Genomic DNA, 23,082 nt, shown 5'->3' on the forward strand with positions numbered 1-23,082 from the left:
TATTATCTCCTTTACAATCTGTCTCCTTCACCTGAGGCCTTTACCTGGAAAGCCACCACTAGGGTCTCTATCTTGAAGTCTGTCTCTCCTCCCAGATCTCTTAGTTCTTATATACTTTATTATAAGTACATCAACGTAGGTGTCAATCTTGTAGAATAGGTGTCAATTTGTAGAACTATACTAAGTACTAAGTACATGTAAACTAGAGAATCATTATCTTAATTCCACTGAATTAACACCTTGTTGTAAGATTAAATCAATCATAATGAACTAGATAACTCACATGCTAAACTAGATAACTATTGTCTTATCAATTCCATTGAGTTAACACCTTGTTTCAATTATACTTCTCCAGAGTTCTGCCCTTTACATTAAACTGCTTCACTAATCCGAAGTCTGTTCAATCACTACACCCTTTTGGGGGTTCAGAATATTGTTTCTAATACCAGTGTTTGATTTATAATGTCTTAGCATAAAAAGTAACCTAAAATTTTATTTTCTCTTCATTGTCCTGCAATAAGATACTCAAGGTGAGAGTTAGTTTCTCACCTTTGAAATATATATATATATAGTGATTTAACATGCACTTACCATTTTTATGTTATTAAACTTCATCCAGTAAAAAAGTAGCAGGCAAGATAGGAAGCTGTCTTTAGTGGAAAGGAAACTGGCTCTGGAGTTAGAAATGCTTGATTCAACTCTCATCTCTACTGCTTATTTACCATGAAGTTTCTTCATTCTAAAAATGAAGGCATTGGACTAAATGATTTCCAATGTCCCTTCTAACTGAAGATCTATGATCCTATTGATGAGATCTTCAATGCTAAGTATGTAGAGTAATTGATCTCTGAGACAAGCAGGCAGAAGGCATTGACAGAGATCAGTTTAATTCCATGATCCCACTCTCTGAGGAAGTTGTCCACTTTGAAATCCAAGCTATGTCAAACCATTGAGACCCACCTTCTTTAGAGGTCTCCAGCAGTCTCATCTCATCCTGTCAGGATCCCTAAGGTTAAATTTTCCTTATATAATCTAGTTAGGGTCCATGCCATGCTTGCTGCCCTCCTTTGGGTTAGTCTGCCATGGCACTCTGCCTGGAGGTATCTTTCTCTTCCTTTTCCCCCAGGCCATGTGATTCTCTTTCTTAACTCCACTGTTTCCCTATGCTCCTTATAGCTAACTAACTCTTTTAGGATCCCTTTTGGGATTTAGCTTGCCAGCTAAGGGCATGCCCCAAATTCATGGGGTGTTCCCTTTCTACTGGGTAATTGAGTTCCACTGAGGAATCTCTCTTTCATGTGCTCTCCCACTCTATTTCATGTTTACCATTCTTGGTGTCTACTGAATCCCTTCATTATGTCTGTAACCTATTCTTCTAAATAAAGCTACTTTTTGCCAAAGAGAAGGGCTATTGTAAATTCTTCACATGACTGAACCCCAATTTTGGGGGCCTTCCGTCATTTGGTGACTAACACTATGATTGTTGTTTGCCCATTTTCAAAGAGGATCATGACATCAGGAAAGTGATGCAAGCAAGTGAGCTGGATTTAAGTGAGAGAGGGCAGTGCAAAGTAACCAGCCTCGCTTTCTCCTCTAGAGCCATCTGGATCTAATGTCCAGACATAGATCAGGACAACTGGAGATGTCCTTGGATGCAGTGGGAGACTTTGGCCTTTTTAAGCTATGGCTTTTCCTAGATCTTAATTTGACTGAGGCAAAAGCTAATCAGTGATTAAGGTTACAAAGTAACTGAGGCAAAGAATAGCTTCTTTCACCTAGTAAAAACAAACAAAACTTATATAAATAAGTAAACCTGAGAAGACCCTCAGGATTTCTGATCAAAATTGAAATGACTGCTTACTACATTCACTCAGAATCAAAAAGGACCTAAACTGTTGGAATCCTTACAAAGTGTTAAGTCATTAGAATTGATAGAGACAATAATTATCTAATTTAGCATGGTTCAGGATGATTGATCTGATCCTACAAGGAGATGTTATGGGCCTGAACTTGAAACAAGGTACTAAGTAGAATTGAGGAGACAATGGTTAAATCTAGTTTAGCATTGATTTAATCCTACAACAAATAACACCCAGAGAAGAGAACACCTTTTCTTTTTTATAATATATGATTGTTCTCTCTGGAAGCAGATTTCTTGGGGAGGTTTTCTGGAGATAGCCTTAGTTTCAGTTCAAAGTAATAATCACTTCAAATACAGTCAGCTGATAAAATCCAAACGTTTATTTTCTCCTTCCAAGTCTTGTCTCTTTCCTTGGTCTCGGTTAGCTTTCTTAGAGGCCTATTTTCCTCCTTGGTTCCAAGAGCTCTTGCAGCTTGTCTGCCAGCTTTCGCCTCCAGTTCTCTCCGAATCTTCACAACTGTCGCCTCCACTCACTCCTGGCTCTCAGAGTGCTCTTTGGCCCTGAGAGCTTCTTGCTTATATGCTGTACACTGAGTACACACCAATCATTATATCACTGGGAAACCATTATTTGTTGTAGGATTAAATCAGTGCTAAACTAAATTTAAACATTGTCTCCTCAATTCCACTTAGTACCTTGTTTCAAGTTCTGGTCCATAACATCTGCTTGTAGGATCAGCTCAATCATACTGAACCATGCTAAATGAGATAATTATTGTCTCTATCAATTCTAATGACTTAACACTTTGTAAGGATTCCAACACTAAACAATGACCTCTTGGGTCTTGATATAGAACTACTGTTGGTCAATCAATAAGAGGGTGGCTTGAGTTTAAAGCAGGGAATTTAAGAAAAAAAATCTAGCCAGTAAGCTTTAATTCCGACACTAAAGTAAGTCTTCTTTCTCCAAATAGGTCCATTGTTCCAACCTTTGTAAAAAGTTAAAATTGTTTCAATCTTTGTAAAAAGATTTTAAAAGTCCCCAAACCCAGAACTAACCCAAACCATTGAAAAAACATAAAATTTAAAAAAAAAAATAAAAAAACATGAAATTATTACAAAACCAATGAGCTAATAAAAAATGAGCCACGAAATGTTTTAGCTTCTAATTACATTGGTAGTTAATAAGATCTGGCAAGTTTCCACTGATCAAATCAGTATGTATCTAGAAAAAAAAAAAAAAAAAAAAACACGAGCTGCAAGATCCTTCTTCAACGGAGCAATGACGACTTTTGTACATTCCAGTTTCCAAAATTATATCCTAAATTGACGGTATTTTAGAACAATTATAATAACCTATTCCAGTATTTAACGGAAGAGAAAAATATGGAAGATGCACGTATTCCCCTCTGGAGCACGGAGTAACCGTTATCCAACGACGTGCCCGGGAGATAACCTGAAAGGAGATTTAACATTTCAGCTCGGGGAGAGAGGGAAGAAAGTTGCGCTCGCCCACGACCGCAGGGAGCGCGTCAGGAAAACTGAGCAGAGAAAATGACACCTGAGCTGAGCCTAGAGAAGAAAAGAGCGACGCGAAAGCCTGAGTAACCGAAGGAAGGGGCTAAGGCAGAGAGGGATGGGGGGGGAAGAATACGGTGGGATGGGATACGGCGGAAAAGACAGGGGCGGCGGGCCGCGGAAGGGGCGGAGGCGTGGCTGTGTTTCCGGGCGCTGCCGCGCTTCCCGCGGAGACGACTTTCTTGCAGCGTACTTCTTCTGCACGGCGCAGGCACTGATAGGGCGTTTTCCCCCTTAGGTGGCGAGTTTTCATCTTCTCCGCGTTTTTCTCACACGTGTGTGTGTGTGTCTCCCGCTCACGTTGACCAAATCCCACCTGAATACGTGAAACCTCGCGAGATCTGAGAGGAGAAGGCCGGCAGCGCCCGTAGCCCCGCCCATCCCCGCCTGAGCAGACTAGGGGACGCCGGGAGAGAGGTGATGTCACATGGACGCTCCTCACGTGACCGGTGGTCGGAGTCCAGCATGGCGGCGCCCATAGGTTCTTCTCTCCACGCTTTGCCGGCGCTGCTGGCCTGGCTCCTGGTGGCGACCCTGAGTCTTGGTCTGAGTACCGGGTGAGTGTCGTTGCCCTAGGGGGAAGGGACAAATGAGCCTGTGGGCCTCAGCCCGGCTTCTCCCCCGCGGCGTCTCTTTTTCCAAACCGACTTGCCCCGGAGGCTCTCTGTTCCTGCTGTGGGCGCCCCGGGCCCGTCTGTGACCCTTTGCTGTCCCCGCAGGGAGTCCCTGAACGATGACCTCCTGCTTCCCTACCCCCGGACTCGGACGCGCCTCCCTCGGGACTGCCGGCCAGTCCGGAACGGGACCCGTCCCCACGAGAGCTGGCCGCCGCCCGGGAGGGCCCGCCCCCACCGAGGCCCCGTCGTCCGTCGCTTTGTCTCCTACTTCCCCGATTCTGGAAACGTCTCGAGGCGGGCGGTGTCCGGCCACCTGACTGTGGCTGCGGCTCCCCTCCGTAGCTTCTCCGTCCTGGAGCCGGGGGGCCCCGGGGGCTGCGCCGCCAAGAGACTGGTGACGGTAGAGGAGACCGCCAGGGCGGCCGGCTGCCTAGTGGCTCAGAACGGTGGCTTTTTCCGCATGGACACAGGGGAATGCCTAGGGAATATAGTGAGCAACGGGGATCAAGTGGGCAGTTCTGGGGGCCTGCAGAATGCCCAGTTCGGGATCCGCCAGGATGGGACCCTGGTCACAGGGTGAGGGCACAGGGAACCGGGCCTACGGGGCGGCAGGCTTCTCGTGGAGGTAGAGGGAGCCCACTTTGTTTGGGAAGAGAGACAAACTGGGTCAGAGAAATCCCTCCTGGAAAGGAGAACAGAGATTATGGCGGCCCTGCGGTCACTCTCTGCCTGCCTCCTACCCCCAAGGCGTCTTTGTCCTCGCCCCATGGGGAAGCTGTGGGCTCCAGACAGCTTCAAGCTATGGCTGCTGTGTTCAACCCATTTATCGATCCCTTTATATCCTCTGACAAGACCAGCCTACTTCCTTAAAGCAGGGAAACACTGGAGCCTGAACTGAGATTAATTCCACCCAAAAGGTGTTCCTCTTGAGGACTAGTTGCTTTGGTTAGTGGTGAGAGCCTTTACTTTCCCACTGTGCGGTGGGGGGTTGTTCCAGGTATCTGTCTGAGGAGGAAGTCCTGGACACAAAGAATCCGTTTGTACAGCTGGTGAGCGGGGTGGTGTGGCTGCTGAGAAATGGAGAAGTCTACATTAAAGAAAGTGAAGAGGCTGAATGTGACAAGACACAGGAAACAGGTCGGGGTTCAGAGGGGAAAGTACCTTTAATAATGTACAATGGTGGGCCTAGCAAAGGGGGGATATGCATAAGTTTGCCTTTTTTCTGGAGAAAAATTTGTTCCAATATTGGATGCCTTTCTCTGCAGGCTCATTCAGCAAGTTTGTGAATGTGATATCAGCTCGAACAGCTGTGGGACATGACAGAGAGGGCCGACTGGTGCTGTTCCATGCAGATGGACAGACAGAGCAGCGGGGGTAAGCAGGATCCTGGGACTGGTATTATAGGAGTTTTGCTTGCCCCCATTTTAGTGGTTGGAGGATTTGCCCTTCCTTTACCTCACTGACAGCCCAAGACATAGCCCCTTTGTTTAACTATATTCCTTTTTTTTTTTATAATAGCTTTTTATTTTTTAAAATACATACAAAGATAGTTTTCAGTAGTCACTCTCGCAAAACTTTCTCTTCCATATTTTTCTCTTTCCCTTCCCATCTCCACCTTCCTAAACAGCAAATAATCCAATATAGGGTTTAACTATATTCTTGACCGTGGGGTTGCCAAAGGGTCATTCTAAAATATCTAATTCTCTTCCAAAGGGTCAGTCTTTCCCCAGGGAACAAGATCCCCAAACTCTTGTCTATCTCCACTCTATCTCCCCATTTCCAAAGAATGATTCTTTCATATCCTCACTCTTTCCCCCTCTGGGCTTCATTCTTATAGCATTAACCTATGGGACATGGCCGACTTCCTAAAGAAGCAGGGAGTGGTGAATGCAATTAACCTGGATGGTGGAGGTTCAGCCACATTTGTTGTCAATGGAACCGTCTCGAATTACCCATCAGATCATTGGTGAGCAGAAAAAGATCTTAGATTCACTTTGTTATCTCTTGCACATATCAGTTCATGCCATCTAGGCTCCACCAAGTAATAGTTTTTAAATAAGGGTCCCCTGATTTAAGTATGTGTTTTGGAATTGGGATGGTTTTTTTGTTTGTTTGAGCTGAGCTTGGACAGTCAACTTAAGAGTAGCATTGTTACAGGGGTTTGGGCTTTGGTGATTTGATGAGACTTGCTTTTCTCCCTGCTGTCAAAAATTGATATGGTGAGGAGTCATGTCCTAAATGAAGGGGAAACTCCTCTGACTCCTGTGGCCCTATTTCATGGGAATTCCTCTTCTCTCCAGCAAGGATAATAGCATGTGGCGCTGTCCCCGCCGTATCTCTACAGTCGTGTGTGTGCATGAGCCACGCTGCAATCCACCAGACTGCAATGGTCATGGGACCTGTGTGCAGGGAACCTGCCACTGTACTGGGCACTTCTGGGGGGGAGATGACTGCAGCATACTGGACTGTGGCCCCTCCAACTGTAGCCTCCATGGGCTCTGCACTGAGAGTAAGTGGCATGGGTAGGGAATGCAGTTGTCTGGAAGGCACCTTCAGAAAGCCAGACTAGAAGGGAGAGGCAGTCAGATCTATGCCTATCCATTCTCATCCCTACTGCCCGATGGTTCTCACTCACCTCCTGCTGTTCCAGGAATTGTGAGGCTCTAGACTTGGTCTTCTGTCAGAGCCTGCCAGCTCCCATGACTGACAAGTTTGTCTTGTTTCTCTAGATGGATGCCAATGTCATGCTGGATGGATAGGCAGTAACTGCAGTCAAGGTAACAGCAACTGTACCAACTCAAACCCATCCCTTTATCCCTGATAGCTGAAGTGGTGATCCTCAGATGGATTTCAGGGAAAATGCTGCCCATGTCAAAGATAAACCTAATCTTTGGGGGAGTTTCAGAGGAAGAGTGTTTGCCACTATTCCTCACCTTATAATGGATTGCTTTAGGCTAAAACTAGCCTGTCCCTGAGCATCCTGCAGTAAGCAAGCCTGGACACTGACAGTTTGGGCTTACACTAAGGCATTGATTGCCTCACTCTCGGCTCTAGCATGTGCCAATGGCAGCTTTGGGGTCAGTTGTGCGCAGAAGTGCCAGTGCCAGAATGGAGCTGCTTGTGACCCTGTTAATGGGACCTGTACCTGCCTTCCTGGATTCCAAGGAGATAGCTGTGCTGAGGGTAAGGAAGGACCACAGCCTCAAACCTCTTGAAGCATAGGGAATTGCCTAAGACCTAGAGAAGAGACTAAGAAAACCCCAAGGGATACAGCAGTGATAGTACCACATGGCCTCTTACTTAAGCCTTCTGAGAGACTGTTTAAAACTGATGGAAGAAATGAAGGTGGAATGTGCTGACACTTAGCTCCATTCATTTCTGCTTAGCCTTCACCTTCCACCCTGATCTCTAGGACTCTGGAATATTTCTCTTAGCCCTGTTTACTGACTTGGAGGATAAAAGATCCATTTGGGGATACTGATGTCAAGAAAGGTGGGACTCTGTGCTGTGATCTTTATTCTCTTCCTCCCTCTCTTCAGTATGTCCCTTAGGTCGGTATGGCCCAAATTGCCAGTATGCTTGTACATGTGAGAACTCATGTCTCTGTGATCCCAAGAGTGGCAATTGCAACTTCACCTCCACTGTGCAGGACATCCTCTCCCAAGGTACAGCTTTCTTTAGACAATGGAGGGGGGAGGTTAATAGGGAGGGAAGACCATTCTCTTCTTGTTTCTCAAGTTCTCTTTGGGAATGGGGGATGTTTTACAGTTGGCCAATGTCTTGGAACTTCCATGGTACCTAAGAATGAAGAACACCCCTACTTCACAAAGTAGGTTGACTTTTATTTATTTTTTAAGGCTAGGTCTCTATATCTTGCGGAGTATAGGGGCTATTCACAGACCTGGGCCCATTCCAATCAGCAGAAGGACTTTGGTTTGCTCCATTCACTCCTCAAACAATGTGAGGGTCTCCTGAGCTCAGGGACACAATATGGTAATGCTAAACTTAAGAGTCGACTCCCAATTGGCTTAAAACTCTGAAGTTCAAAAGCTCTATCTGCCTCAGCCTCTTTGGTAGCTGGGAAAAAGAAGTCTGCACTAGTAGAAGCAGTAGGTGTATAGTGCAGGGAGCTAAGCTTTCCTGTCAGCAGAACCTAATTTCAACTCTGGCCTCTGATGTATATTGGCTCTGTATCTCTGGTCAGGACACTTAATCTCTTAGTGCACTAGGCAAGTAGTATTTAGAGTAGGTGCTGATCTACATTGGTGGAGGGCATTTTCTTACTGTGAGGACCTATGTAGATGAAATCACAGGTCTGGATAAAAAAGTTTACTTTTGTAGGATCAGTAAGAGAAGGAGCTCCTTCTCTACCAGTCCCCAGTTCTGGGTTGTTGCAGCACTGCACCACTGGGATCTCCAAGGAGGGTGGGAAGGAGGAAAAAAGGAGTTTTCATAGGTTGTATGTTTCTTCCCGACTCCTGATCAGAAACAGTCAGTTCTTTTCCAGTGGGATGCCACAGACTTAGGTGCAGGTGTTAGTGATGCTTCATCAAGGCCTCTCTTCAGAATCCAGGCAAGAGCCCATGAAAATATGATACTAGAAAGAGGCCCAGACCTGCCGCCAATACCATGAGGTCTATGTCAGAGGCCTGGGATCACAGATTATGGGAAACTTCCAATGGGGGGTCTTTAAAATGAAAAGACTAGGTAGGGACTGACTATATAAAGTGGCAGGCAACAATTTCCAAATAGCCTGGAACACAGAACCTTATTGACAAGCATGGCTTAGGGGAAGGGCTGGGGCTAAGAGTGTTAGATGGTTGCTGTTCAGAGTTCAGAAGCAGATTCCCTATTTTGAAGTGGGAAATTTGTAATCCCATATCTGCCCTATTTTGACTTATGGTCCCAGGAGGCAAAGTTGAGCTGAAAGGCTACAAGGAAAGCTCATCTTCTATTTATGTTTTACACTCAGAAGAAGAAAAATAAATAAAATGAAGAAAGTAACCAGAGCTATAATTATTCTCTTAATCTATCTTTTTTTCTTTAGAACAGCCTGGCTGTCTCTTACGTTGGCTCTGGCTCTCTTGCTGCTCCTTAGTGCTGCTGCAAATGTGACTTTTATCCTTGGCTCCAGAGCATCCAGGAGGCGCCTGGATGGAGAATATGCTTACCATCCATTGCAGGAAATGAATGGGGAGCTGAATTCCTTAGAGAAGGAGCAACAAGGAGATCCTACCTTCTCCATTAAGGATTCAGAACAATGAGAGGTGGTCATTATCTATCCTGGAAAAGTCAGTTCTACTTGTGGGTTTTTCCAGGGAGAGGTATGTGGAGGAAACCTTGCTTAGGCAGAAAATGACAACCAGCCAAGGACTACATTCTAGGTTTTAACTTCACAACCCACCTCTAGCTCCAGCCTCAGCCCCTCTGCTTGGTCAGAGGAGCTAGGATATCTGTGCCTCAATCTCTTAGCCTGCCTGCCAGCCCATCATGTGCCATGCTGCACCACAGCCCTCAGCCAGAGCAATAGTTCACTCCCAGATAAAGCTCTGCCTCTCAGGGCAGGGCTTCTGACCTTTCTCCCCTGCCTGTCTGTGTCTGCTTGTTCAGTGAGATGTCCATGTCCTCTGTGGGGATGTAGCAGTGCCAAAGGGACTTCAGCTAACTAGGGGGAAAGGGCAGTTCTAGAACTAGTCTCATCATGATTTGAATCATGGTGAAATAAAATAAAATCCATTTCTAAAGCCCTTCCTATGGATAGAAAGGACAGCCAGCCTTTAAGGGCTAGTGGAAAACTTGAAAATTTCAGCTTTCCTATAATTCATTCCTGTGGGAAAATTGAAGCATAACTGGTCAATTTTATATAGACCACTTTTTTATGCTAATTTAAAGTTCTGATCCCTGTGGTAGGTTGTTTTTTTTTTTGTTTTGTTTTGTTTTTTGTTTTTTTTTTTTGAAGACAAAGGAAATGGGGAGAATGACATTAGTATTTTTACATGACAAACTATTTTGTCTTTCCATTCATTAATATTTCTATTTCTTGAATAAATTAAGGAACAAAAAGAGCCAATATAGTTGTGTGTTTTTTTTTTTTTTTCAGTCCTCAACTGCAAAATCTTTACTGCTTACTCTGATGCCTTCAGACAATGTAGGTCTTAAGCAAAGACTGGTGGACACTTTTCTGCTTGTGATGGGATGAAGAGGAAAACATTTTGACAGATTTTTCTGATTCTTGCCAACTTTTATATATGGTCCTCTTATCCTTACAGTTACGTATCTCTGATGTCACAATAGTAATAGCTGACACTTAGCTATTCATGCCAAAGCATTTATACTGTATCCAAGCTCTAGGGATATAAAATAGAACCTCTCCAGGGTCTTTTCTTTGTAACAGCTACCGCCATGCTTAGAATGTACTCCTTCACCTCTACCTTAAAGATTTCCTAGGTCTAGATCCAATTGAGATCTCTTGCTCTGATCCTCTCAACTGGCAGAATCCCACTGAAATTACTTTGTGTATTTTGTTTATTGGTCTATAAGGTCCTGAGGGCAAGGACTACTTTATTTTTTTTTTTTTCTATTTGCCTTTCCAGTGTCTAGCTTGTAAGCATTTAACAGATGAGTATGGCTATGTACCTCCTTTCTCACATTGGCCTTTAAGAGCCACTCCTGCAGCAGTAGACACAGCTCTAATCAGCTGTTACTAATGTTCATGAACTGAAATTTCAAAAGGCTTGTATTTACTGCAACCACAGTAAGAAGGGTCTATCATAAGAAATCTTCCCCTAAGAGTTGTAAAAGACATAACAAACTTTGTTTTCTTTAATGGGAAACATAAAGAATTTGTTATCTAGGATCAGGGACTACATATTCTCATGAAAAAAAATAAACATGAAAAACAATTCTAAATCCCATCAGGTAGCTATAATCAGTTGCTCAAGCGTTATTGAGCCCTCTGATCCAAGAAACTTTGCTCTAGCTTCACAATGACCACATTCACAAGATCTTTATACTTCAGATTTAGAGCCGGAAAAATCTTAAGGATTATTTAATCCAGCCCCTCCCCCACTTTACAGAGGAGCAAGCTGAGATACAGGGAAAGTAAGTGCTATTTTTGAGGCTACACAGGTACTGGAATTTAAGCATTATTCCCCGGTTCCAAATTGTTTTCTCATGCAGAGGTAGCTAGTTGGCCATTTTTATCTTGTGACATGTTTGCAAGGGGAGTAGAGGGAAAAGGATAAAGACAAGATAGATATAATTTTGAATCCAGAAAGAGGGAGTTTGGGAATTTTGTTCAAAAAAACAATGAAAATAGAATAATTTCCCTATCTGAAATGACTTAAAAGTAATACCTCCCCCCAAAAATGAGATATATTCACTGACCTTTAAAAGTCTCTTCTGGGAAGCCAGGTGACACAGTGGAGTAAGGACTGGGTCAGGAGTGAGGAAGAACCGAGTTCAAATTCAGTCTCTAACACTAGTGATTTACTAATAATCATTATGTATCCTGAGTCTTAAAGAACACTTACATACTAATTCAATACAAGTCTAAGTTTATTAAGGTAGACGGAGCTTTTATGAAACAATTTCTATAAAGATGGCTACACAGAATATTATGATATTGGTAGGAACTGAGCTGTGGATGACAGATCATCAGTTTCCTTATCTGTAAAATGAGTTGTAAAAGGAAATGAGAAACCATCTTTTCCAAGAAAACCCCAAATGGGGTGATGAAGAGTTAGAAAAAACTAAAGGATAACAAGTCTCTTTTTAGCTGTTAAGCTCTGGAATCTAGTTCTTAGACATACTTGATCTAAAATCAAGACATGGCTTTGTCTGCTGAGTACCATGGACAGCACATGGGTATATGTTATCACTTCTGCAGCAGTGTTCATAAGTAATTGTGTAGATTTGAGAGCTTCATCCAGAGAAATTCAGATAAACTTCTTAACAGGCATTGAATTTAAAAACCAGAAGATGTTTCATTTAATAACAGGGTCAATATTTGATGGTTTCACATGTTGCTTTGCAATTTGCATTGCTATTAGACTATGAAACTTTTCTAAAGTTCTGTATTCTGAGTCTTAAGAAAGAACACTTACATGCTAATTCAGTACAAGTCTAAATTTATTAAGGTAGACGGAGCTTTTGTGAAACAATTTCTATAAAGATGGCTATACAGAATATTATGATATTGGGAGGAACTGAGATATTAGTAGGAAGATGACAGATCAGGTTTGGGTCACTATCAAATGACTGAAGAACTGTGTTATTAAGGACACATAATAATGATTCAGTAAATCAACTGAAGCAACAAGGTTCTTATTTGTGAACATTGTGAATAATCAATACAAATTAGAAGTAGGATCAATAATTATGAAAGCATTTACTTAGCTCCTGCTAAAATCCAGACAATAGGTGCTGGAGAAGAAAGACTGAAATTGAAATACTTTATAATCTTAATGCATTTACTTTCTATAGATTCCATTAGGGAATCAAGGAGACTGTGAGAAGAAAATTTTCTGTAGGCTTCCCCAGTAGGCATGTTATGAAAGTATATTGCTTCAATTGCTAAGCAGTGTGCTATTTCATTCTTAGAAAGTCAGATAAATACTTGCTCTATCTGCCTTTCCTACTAAACTGAGAGTAAATGAAAATTGTGGAGCCTGAGAATACCCAGACTCAAAAGTTTCCTGGCATTGGATGACTAGAATTTACCTTTCCAGGAATGTTATATTAGGAGTAAATAGGAAGATGCACTTTGTAAAACTCCATGAGACACGATAATTTATTCATCATTGTTTTGCCTCAGCACCTTGCACAGTTGTCCACACATAGGAGCTACCTAATGTCGGTTAAATTAAGATTTCAATCAGGGTGACCAGTTTTGCTCTATGTAGTCAATACTATTACTTTTATTCTAACTCTGCTAATCTCAATTTCCAGTTACATTAGTTTTGATTTGCATGTCTGCTTGTACTTTTCCATTGCTTTCCTTGTGAATTTATGCAATCTCAGGACCTAAGGGGATTCATTACAACCAAAAAGGCTGTATTTCATTTTCAGCAGATATAAAATCATCCTTTTAGTTATTGCTTGATTGTTGTGAGGCACTAACGAGGCTTGATGATGGTTGGTGAATGTTCTGCAGAGTGATAAAGAAAGCCACCTAAGGCTGCAACTGCCACAGCTGTGTTATGGGAAGAACATCCATCTGTAAAGAAAGAATCTTGTTAGGCTGCCCATCAGGTAGACTTTTCGTTGTTGCTGAGGGTTGTCAGTTCCACTTTGATGTCTTCACTTATTTTCAGCTTTAGGCTGAGACATTTAGCTCGTGTTAATACCTTAAATGTTTTAGTAGAGTTTTTAAATATCTCAAATGATGCTGCCCACATTGTTTTATTCCTTCTAACAACAGCCCTGTAAAGATGTGAAACAGTCATGACTGTTTTCCCTATTTTGCAGAAATGAAAAAAAAGGACCGGACTTAAAGACACGCAGAATTTAGATTGCCTTGCTTCTCGATCTCTGACCTCTGTCCTCTCTTTTGTTGTCACCATCCTAAATGAGCTTGTTTTTTAAAGTTGTATAGTCTTGAAAGGTTCTGGATTTGGTTCATTTTGTTAATTCCTCTGATCTTTAAGAAGAGGTGCCTCTCAAATAAATGAGGTCATCTTTCTTCACAGGTGAGAAAAATTAGTTTTTAATTAATCATCAGTATTTGGTAGGCACTGGCACTGGTAAAGAAAAATCTGAGGGCCTTGTGATGGCTTGCCCCTTGCCTCATCAGACTTGCTAAAACCTATAAAATTGTTTGAGTCTCCTATCACCACTTGCAGGTAGGGATGCTAATGAGAAGTTAAATAACCAAAATAGAGAAGGGAAGGATGGAAAGGTGTGCATTATCACATCCTAAGTAACTGAGAGTAAAATATACACTGACATGGTAGGAAAATAACCAGAAGAAGAGTACATTTATTTTATTCTCTGCTTGTATTTTAAACTTGGGGATGAATTGTTAAGAAAAAAAAAAAATAGTAAGTTAAATTACTCCTAAACTATGAAAAGGTTAGAAGCTACAGCAAATATTTTTATCAATTCTGACATAACTTTTTTTCTTTGCTACTAAACCACTCTTTCATTCTGTAAACCCAAATTAACATCTCCTTTTACTTTTCTGGACCACTGATGTGGGTAAAGGCAGGGCTCTCCCTGGAAATGTTTGTTCCTGAAGAATGTAATCAAAATGTACATTTTCAGAAGAACAAATGAAATTTATGCCTTTCAATTTGTCATGCATTTATTTTAATAAAATATAGGGGATCTATAGGATGATGATGATGGTGTGTGTGTGTGTGTGTGCTTGTGGGGAGAGGTGACTTAAGTATAGGCCCAAGGTATTCACAAATGTCTTCTAGGAACAAGAAAAACATACTAATAGCTTTTCATGGATTTACCTGCAAATCCTTTCTCTCTCCTCTTAACTCTTCTCAATGATTGTTGGTCTTCAATTCTTGGTAATTGTTTATTATCATTATCTGCTGACAGCAAAAATAGAGAGGAATATCAGATAAAATTCTTTAATATGAATTTTACAAATTTCTCCTGCCTTACCCTACCCTCAATTCCAACAACTTTATCTTTTTATGGGGGACTTCTTTTACCTGAAAGTTCTGTGTTTGTGGTTTTTCTTTCTTTCCTGACTGTACATTCCAATTGCCATATAAATGTGAGTTAGCATTATGTTGATTTCATCAACTAAAGTTCCTGCTACTTCTCCCATGAGGTCTCTTCTTCCTTCATATTTTCCTTATTGCCAACTTAGGCTCTTCCTTCAAGCCCACAAATCCTTTTTAGGGCTCTGATCTCTATTTAGAAATCCCACTATAAGTTCTTAAGCTCAATTCCTTACTTTCCTGCAAATGCTCTGCAGTTTTCTCTTTTTATATTGTGTCTTCTCTGCTCCTTAGATGGAGACCATGAACTAATAATACTGATTCTTAATAGTAGTAGTATTGAGTAAGAGTTCTTGCCATTGAATATTATCAGATGTTTGGGAAAATAGTTTTTCATCTTTGCAAAAGCTTAAGTGAATTGCTTGTGCAGTTTCTTCTGATGGTATGTGGCAGACCACATTTTCACCTTTTCTAATTCCTCAAATTCCCTACTCCCAAGGCAGTCACTTTACTCACAAGGTTTTCCAAAGCATCCCTCTTTAGGTCGTTGCCAGGTAAGAATAGACTGTAGCCATCTATGCTTGTAGAAATCTGAGTATCCAGAAAGTCCACAGAACATGACTGAGGAAAAGAGATGAAAGTGATTATCTTCTCAACATTCTTGGTAATTTTGACTGTTTTCCACTTCTATTCCCATTGTTATGTCTGCTGTATCCTCAAGGATCGCTCTGAACTTGAGCAGGATTGAGTATATTGAGTCACTGAGACTCAACTAACAGGAAGGAATAACATTACATCTTTGCTATAGCAACAAGGGATACAATTTAGTTCAGCGTTCAGGTTAGCATCACTTGAGCCATTGGGAGCTTCATTAAATATTGGATAAAATTTTTTTATGGTATTTGGGCTTCCAAACCAAAGAACTTTTACCATTCCAGCTTATTTTATCCCTGAGCAAAAAGTCAGGAACTGGTGTCCTAAAGTCACTCAAAAGTTCAGATATTCTTTTTGCATTTCAGGATAGTGGGAGGGATTGTTTATAAATCTAAATCACAACTGAAACCAAGAATGGTGTGTATGTGTGTGTGTGTGTGTGTAAGAAAGTGAGAGAGGAGGGAAGACAGAAGGATTATGTGCACTTATCTGAAGAATGGAAAGCAATTCATACTATTTTCCATGAAGATATCTCGACTGAGAAATGGGAATTCAACTTCTTCAGTTTTCAAGTTCAATGCCATCATGTTAGCACACAAAATATCCATATAATATTTGGTTTGGAGGAACAGGCCATCTGAGCATCCTTTCTAGAGAGCAGAAAACCAAGCAGCACTAAATTTAGTTTTGACAGATCAATAGAAAAGTATGTGATTTTGAGGGACACCTCAGAAATTGTCAATGTAAATAAAGTGAGGGTTTTTTGTCAGGATTCTTTCTGCATGAAGTCTTGCAGCATGGATAATTGGGACTCTTGACTATACTTCTTTCTAGGAATCACCCTGTTTGTTGAATTCTGAACAGCAGCTTCAGTGGGATCTGAGAGACCAGTAGTCCATAAATTCAGATACCATCTACTCACCTATTCACCTGTTCTTTCCCTTTTTATCAAATACAAATAGGGAGTCTTTGCTATGCCAAGTCTTATGCTATGAATTCTTAAAAGTGATTTGAAATATTGAACTGAACTTTTAGAGACAACTGTCTCCACTTCCAATTTTGGATCAGAAGCATCTGTCAGAGATTTAGCTTTACTTCTAGTCACAAAAATAATGCAAAGATCCTTTCTGACATGTGAAGATACAAATACAAAGATTATATTTTCAATACAAATACAAAGATTATATTTTCAATCTAAAATCTATGGGTAAATGGAGAGTGACAACAATGTGCCATAAAGATCAGAGCAAAAAAATAATGGGCAAAAAGCTATGTGCTAAAGAAAAACAACCTGTTCTTCAGGACTTTGGTTTTGACTCTGATAAAACTGCTACTTACTCTCACTTGGGTATTGTGTTCCTGTATTTTGAGAGGCTAGATGGCTGTTTATATATTGAACCCCATAGGTTTACTGGGATCATTCAAGCAAGAGAGATTAGATTATATATAGGTGATTGTCGTGCTCTCTAGATTTTTGGAGTAAATTAGCTCACAAAATAGTCACTTACCATTTCAGCAAACATGAAATAGAGGAGTTGGTGTGACAGTGCATACCCCATGCAGCCAGGCTTAGTCATGAGTTCCTTGCATAGGTCAGTGACAGTGCAGGGCTGTGACCCCTCCTGAGGAGCAAGCAGTCCCAGGCTGTTATTTAGAAAAAAACAATGAAATTCAGGGGAACTGTAGGCATGCCTTACCATACTAAAACAGGTCATTATTGCTTTTAGGAAGAAAAATGCACAGAAATGGAAGAAGCTTCTTCGAGGAGTATTGTATACTCTCAGTGGAGTAAGGCAATTACTTACTTGGTTCCCAGTAAGAGGGTCATACATGAATCACTTAACTCTTCTGAAAAAGAATCTGAGTTATCAAACTGGGAGTAGATCAGAGAAGTGTTTGTGTGACTCCACGAATGGGGAAGATTCCAAAATCCTGGCTGTAGAGTTTCTTGAAATTCTGTCAGAGTAAGAAATAACAGGAAGAGAAAGCAATTTTACACAAACTCTGATACAAAATTTTCATCTGAAGATACATAACCGATGCCCAAATTTCTAGTGTCTCACAAATGTATGACTAGGGTCTTGTGACCTTCACTAGCCACTTGAGAACTGGAGTTGAAATCATTTAGGAAATATATTCTTATCAACAGGATAAGTTCTACTGTCAAATAAATATTTGTTAATTGTCTGTAAGGCACTATGATAAGTGCTAGGGGTACAAAGAAAGGGAAAAGACAGTCCTGGCCCTGGAGGAGCTCATGATAAACTCCAAAGAAGAGCATTACTATGAGAATGATACTTAATTTTCTTCAAAGAACTAATAAACAAGTGCTTCTAATTATTTAGAAAGTTAGAGAGTCTGACAAGCCTAATCACAATTACAGTATGTGTATGGAATGGGGTACAGTGACATGTCACTTAGCTTCCACTAGGGAGTCTTTTTTCCAAGTACAGATTCCTAGGAATACCAGCAGGAGTTTTTAGTATTAAAAAGTTCTGTAAAAGGAGAGACTTTCTGCTACTTACTCTAATTTGAGTATTGTATTCCTGTATTTTGTATAGAGGTTAGATGCAATTTATCTTTTGAACCTCTTAAGTTTACTGGGATCATTCAAGCAAGAGAGATTAGATTAGTTTCCCTAGCAAATAAACCTCCTGACTGGCACAACATTTACCTTTTAAATACTTCGAGTCACTGAGCTTGAGGTAGATTGTGGCTCTGGTGATGAGTGGTAACAGCTTCTTCACTATCTTCTCTACCCTCAGTCTCAGGGGCTTTAGGGCAGGCTCCTGACCCCATTTCTCCAAGACACCTTTTAGTTGCACTGTGAAGAAACATGACAGGTATGTGATTCAGGTATTGCCCCACTGGTGTGCTTTGGCTCTCCTTGTTCAGAGAAATGTGTCTGAATCTCATTTCTGTTTATTGTTTAGGTAGAGGCTACTGCCCCTGAAATCTTAACATCATTGTTCTAGTTCTTTTCAACCGACAAGGAGGTACCACTCCCCATTCTTTTTTATGGTTGGAACTGAGACTGTAAGGAACTGGGGGATTGGAAGCAAGGTAACCTCAACTTTAACTTTCTCAGCTATAACTCAAAGTAAATCCCTTTCTTAAATCTATTTTCTCAAGATTAAGTCCCTTTCTCTCTTCACTGAGGTGTGCTGGGAACGAATGAAGTCATGAAAGGGAATTTATATGTAAAGATTTGTGTAATTTGGGGAAGATTGGATCCTCAGAAAGTGGAAGAATGAAATGGCCATTGTAGAAGAGCTCAACTAAATTCTGTCTGAGGCTACATTTTAAAAAATCAGAGGGTCTAGAATAACAGTTGTATGTCCCAGATGAGTAGGGAAAATGGTGACAAGTATTTTCCAGGGTTGCAGTTGTTCTTTCTCCTCTTAGTTATTAACATGGTCAAGAAATACCTACTATCCTCCCATCTTTCTGAGTAAGAACAAGAGATGAACATTTCCCCTCTTTCTCCTAGGGTACCAATACTGGGATCATTTTCTTGGTAATCCCCTGAGTTTGGGAGAAGGTGAGAAGAGCCTGCTTGGAGAAAAAAAAAATCATTATACATAGTATAGTCCATAGTATAGGACACATGGGCATAAGTAAATCTTTTTCAAACTCTAAGACATCATCTAATAGGACTTTCTGGCACCACAAATTCCAATTCTAGGAGGGCTGAGCTGGCAGCCAGCATGGAATATGATTAAAAGTCCTTCCTCAGTGGGAGGATTCTTTTTATCAGTAGAATGGAATGGAAACGATCCCAAAGCAAGAGCTTAAGGCCTGAGTTGTTTGGTCTTTTAGGGATAGTTGTTACTAGTCTAAGAGGTATGCCTAGCTCCACACTAGAACAGGGTTTTCTCTCTGTTTGGCTTGGCCTTGCTCCAGGACATTGTCATTAGAACACTCTCCTCTTCCAAAGCTGAATAAACACTTCATCCATTTTCCCAGAACCTCTAAACGTCTTTGGTTACAATGCAGTATGAATTGAGGTTAGAGTAGAGGAAGTATTTGCCCACAGGTGACCAAGAGAATTAACAGAAACATTTTTATTTAACTCCTTATTAAATAAGATTATTTTCTCCTATCTTGTTAATATAATATAAAAAGAAGATGAGCCATAGAGATTGTTCTTCGTTTTGAAAAACTGGACTATAACATTCTTTGAGGACTTATGCTTTAAAAAAAATTTTCTTCAATGTTTAACAATTTTTTTTATTTCTCATAATTTTTTATTTCAAACCCAAGAGATACAAGGTGAGAACCTCCTTCAGATCAAAAGAGACCAATTTTTTTTTTTAAAATATTCTTCCCAAGTTACTAAAACATAAATTTCAGCTTTAGATATCTCCTTTGCCTATGGTCAGCAAATAAATTTGAAAAGTCTGAAAACAATCTTGATTGTTAGTCTTCCTGTGAAAGAGAGGAAGTCACATTACCTTCTAGTACCCAGAATCCCAGGACTCCATCCAGGTTAAGCTCCCTGAATCTCTTCTCCATGAATGAGGTAGCTTTCTCCAGAGCAGGAAGGATCATCCTCCCCGTGGCCACCTTGCTCTCTGAGAGGTCCTGGTATTGGAGAGATAGGGATGGCAAAAGCAATACCAGCAGCAATATCTCCATTAGATACATGTCTTAGTCCTCCGCACTCAGCCAAATGTTCACAGCAGCTCCTTTACTGGGTGCCTCACATACTCTCCTCCCTCCTTCCCTCTCTTCCTTCTCACTGGACAAAAGGAATAACAAAGACCTTTACTATTATAAACAAGCAAATGAATAAGTGTCCACAAAAGAGCCATTTCTGCACTCCAGGGCAGCTCATTTGGTAATGGTCCTGAATAATCAGTAAAGGTCTATGCAAAATGTATACTTTGCCCATAGTTTAGGACCCCGGGGGCTCTGTATGACTGGATTAAGTTATATCTGTGATTAGTGACTCAGGAATACATTTCTACCAAATTTAGAAATCCTTCAATACAACATTTAGAGCAGAGTATAGGGACAAAAGGCTCATTTTTCTTTACAGTATTCAGGCTCTTTAGACCCTTCAAATTATTTCAAGAGTAGTTTCTATCTCTGAATCCTGTGGTCTTTCCTATCTGTAACCCTAGACGTGCCTGCTTTTTGCCAAAGTGATCTCACTTTGTTCTCATATATTCCCATAACTTTACAAGATGTCTCCCAAGTTTATCTATCAAGTAACTCTAGATTCACAATGGAATCTCAAAACTCAACTCTGAACCTAAATGTTATCTCCTCTTCTTCTTCTAGCCACTAAACTTTCTTCTCTAAATTTCTCTCTTTATTGAGGGCACACTTATACTCCCAGTCATCTAAATCCCTAATTTGTAAGTCCCTGAGTCCCTGACCCTAGCTTCTCTTTCACCAACTATTTCCAATCAGTTGTCAATCATGTCGATTCTGCCTTTAGGACATTTCTGACTTCCTTCTTTGCTTTCAATTAATGTGGCTATTGCTACTTCAGGCCCTAATTCATTTCTTATAACCTCTCCTAATTGGTCTTCCTATTGCCAGGCTCTGCTGTCTTTCACCCACTGTCAAAAAAATTTTCTTAGGGCACAGATCTAACTTTATCATTCTTCAGATTAAGAATTTTAATTGTTTCAATTTTGCCTCTAGGATAAAATACAAAGTACTCAGCCTGGCATTTATAGCATTTCAAATTCTATCCCTAGCTTATCTTTTTTTTTTTTTAAACTTCTCTATCCAATGAAAAAGCATTTATTTTCTCTTTTTCCCTCCTCTTCTTCCTCCAATTGAAAAAATAGGTAAACAAAACCCTTGTAACAAATATGCTATTATACAAAACAAATTTTCACACTGGCCATGGCTAAATGTGTCTCATTCTGCATCTTGAATTCATTATCTATTTTAGGAGCCAGGTATGTTGGAGTCAGTCATCTCAGTGATCCACATTCTCATGTCTTTCAAGGTTTTTTTTACAACTTTGTTATTGTATAAATTGTTCTCCTGATTCTTCTCAGTTCATCTTGTCATGCAGATCTTCCCATTCCCTTCATTTCCAAGTGATTGCCTCAACCAAAAGAACTACTACAAACTATTTTTTATACATGGGTCTTTTTCATCTTTCTTTGGTCTCTTTGGAGGAACAGGCCTAGTAGTGTTATCACTGGAGTCAAGGGCATACACAGTTTAATGACTTTTGTGGCATAGATCCAAATTGCTTTCTAGATTGACCAGATCACTTCACAATAATATATCTATGTGTTTCTTTTCCCATAGCCCCTCCAACAACCTGTGTTCTCTTTTGACATCTTAGTCAATCTGATGGGTATGAAGTAAGACCTCAGAGTTGTTTTAATTTGAATTATCACTATTAGTCTTTTAGAGCATTTTTTTCATTTGTCGGACTGACCTTTACTCTACTTTCCATGTTCTATTCAAATTGGCAAACTTGCTGTTTTCTGACTGTGCTGTTCCATTTTTAGTTCCTATGCCTTCTAAGACGCTTTCCCACATGCTGGTGAAATACTGTCTTGGTGTTGTTAAGGAGATTAGGGAGATGGGAAGGAATGTTTGCTAGGTCAGGTGATTTCTTCTCTCCTTGATCCCTGTGGAGTTGCCCTGGCTTTGGCCAGCCCTGGCCAGATTTTGGCTGACAAAGCTAGTTCTTACCTTTCTGAGGGGGGGGAAGGGCAAAAACAATTTAGGTGGAGAAAGTTTATTGGGGTGGGCTTGGCAAGTACACTGAAAACTGAGAGGAGCACTGTGGTATGAAAATGCTAGCCATGAGGTCTTGAACACTTGATTACAAGATAAAAGTTGTGTATGAGAGTTGTGCATGAGTAGTACAAGGGCAATGCTGGGTTATTAAACCTGTTAGGACAGCTGAGACCAGAAATCTTACTCCCTTTCTTCCTGCTTCCTGCTTCCAGATGTATGCTTATTCTCTGAATCCCTATTTCTTTGGAATTTGTTTCTGTTTACTTTTTTCCTTTTAAGTATTATAAATATGGTTAACTGATGAACTTTGAATCTATTGCAGCAAGATGACCAGAGGGTCCTGTGAGACAAAAACAGCATTGGGGGCCAAACCACCATCCCTACTACCACTCCCTTGACTACCCTTTTCCCGTAAGAACTCAATGATGATGGCCCAGAACCTCTAACTCAGGAGTCTTAAAGAATAAACATGCTCTTCAGTCCAAGAGTGGACCTAATTCTACCCTAGCCCCAAGAATTCAACCAAGGAAGCATCATCATGCTGATGATATTTAGCAGGTTCCTTTGAAAATGCTAAAGCTCATGCCTTCAGTATCCATAACTCCTGAAAATGCAGAAATATCAAAGTCCTTGATACTGTCAAATCAAGTAATAAAACAAACATACATGGTTTTTAATCAAAGGAAATGACACCAAAGCAGACATATTAGGATCACTAGATTTTTCCAATTGACTTTGAGCTAAAAATGGCTAAACACACACACATATACACACATATATACACACACACAAATACATATGTGTAGTTATGTGTATGTGTGTATACATACATATATATATATATATATATATATTGGGGGGGAAGGTGGGGTGGGGTGGAGATGTGTCTCTGTGTCTGTGTGTATAAAATTAGAATGTCAAGCCCTCAAGAGAAGGGGATGACTGGCTTTTCTTTTTGTATTCTCAGTGCTTA

General features: G+C 40.7%; 2 protein-coding genes across 2 annotated transcripts; one reads left to right on the forward strand and one right to left on the reverse strand.

Annotated features, from left to right (window-relative positions):
- The first annotated feature begins 3,652 nt into the window (after window positions 1-3,652).
- Window positions 3,653-9,447, forward strand: NAGPA (N-acetylglucosamine-1-phosphodiester alpha-N-acetylglucosaminidase). Its single transcript, XM_031944936.1, has 10 exons — window positions 3,653-3,996; window positions 4,159-4,632; window positions 5,054-5,193; window positions 5,322-5,430; window positions 5,894-6,022; window positions 6,357-6,565; window positions 6,786-6,833; window positions 7,596-7,721; window positions 7,825-7,885; window positions 9,104-9,447. The coding sequence occupies exons 1-10, from the start codon at window positions 3,860-3,862 to the stop codon at window positions 9,318-9,320; spliced, it is 1,650 nt and encodes a 549-aa protein (XP_031800796.1). The 5' UTR covers window positions 3,653-3,859; the 3' UTR covers window positions 9,321-9,447.
- Window positions 9,448-12,567: 3,120 nt separating this feature from the next.
- On the reverse strand, window positions 12,568-20,122 carry C1H16orf89 (chromosome 1 C16orf89 homolog). The gene is given in 8 exon segments (XM_012544143.2): window positions 12,568-13,273; window positions 14,517-14,597; window positions 15,252-15,356; window positions 15,904-16,039; window positions 16,898-17,011; window positions 17,191-17,345; window positions 18,064-18,213; window positions 19,844-20,122. Coding segments are annotated over 8 exon segments (1,035 nt in total). The 5' UTR covers window positions 20,037-20,122; the 3' UTR covers window positions 12,568-13,172.
- Window positions 20,123-23,082: the final 2,960 nt, after the last annotated feature.

This window comes from Sarcophilus harrisii, chromosome 1 (assembly GCF_902635505.1).
Source record: "Sarcophilus harrisii chromosome 1, mSarHar1.11, whole genome shotgun sequence".
Lineage (NCBI taxonomy): Eukaryota > Metazoa > Chordata > Mammalia > Dasyuromorphia > Dasyuridae > Sarcophilus > Sarcophilus harrisii.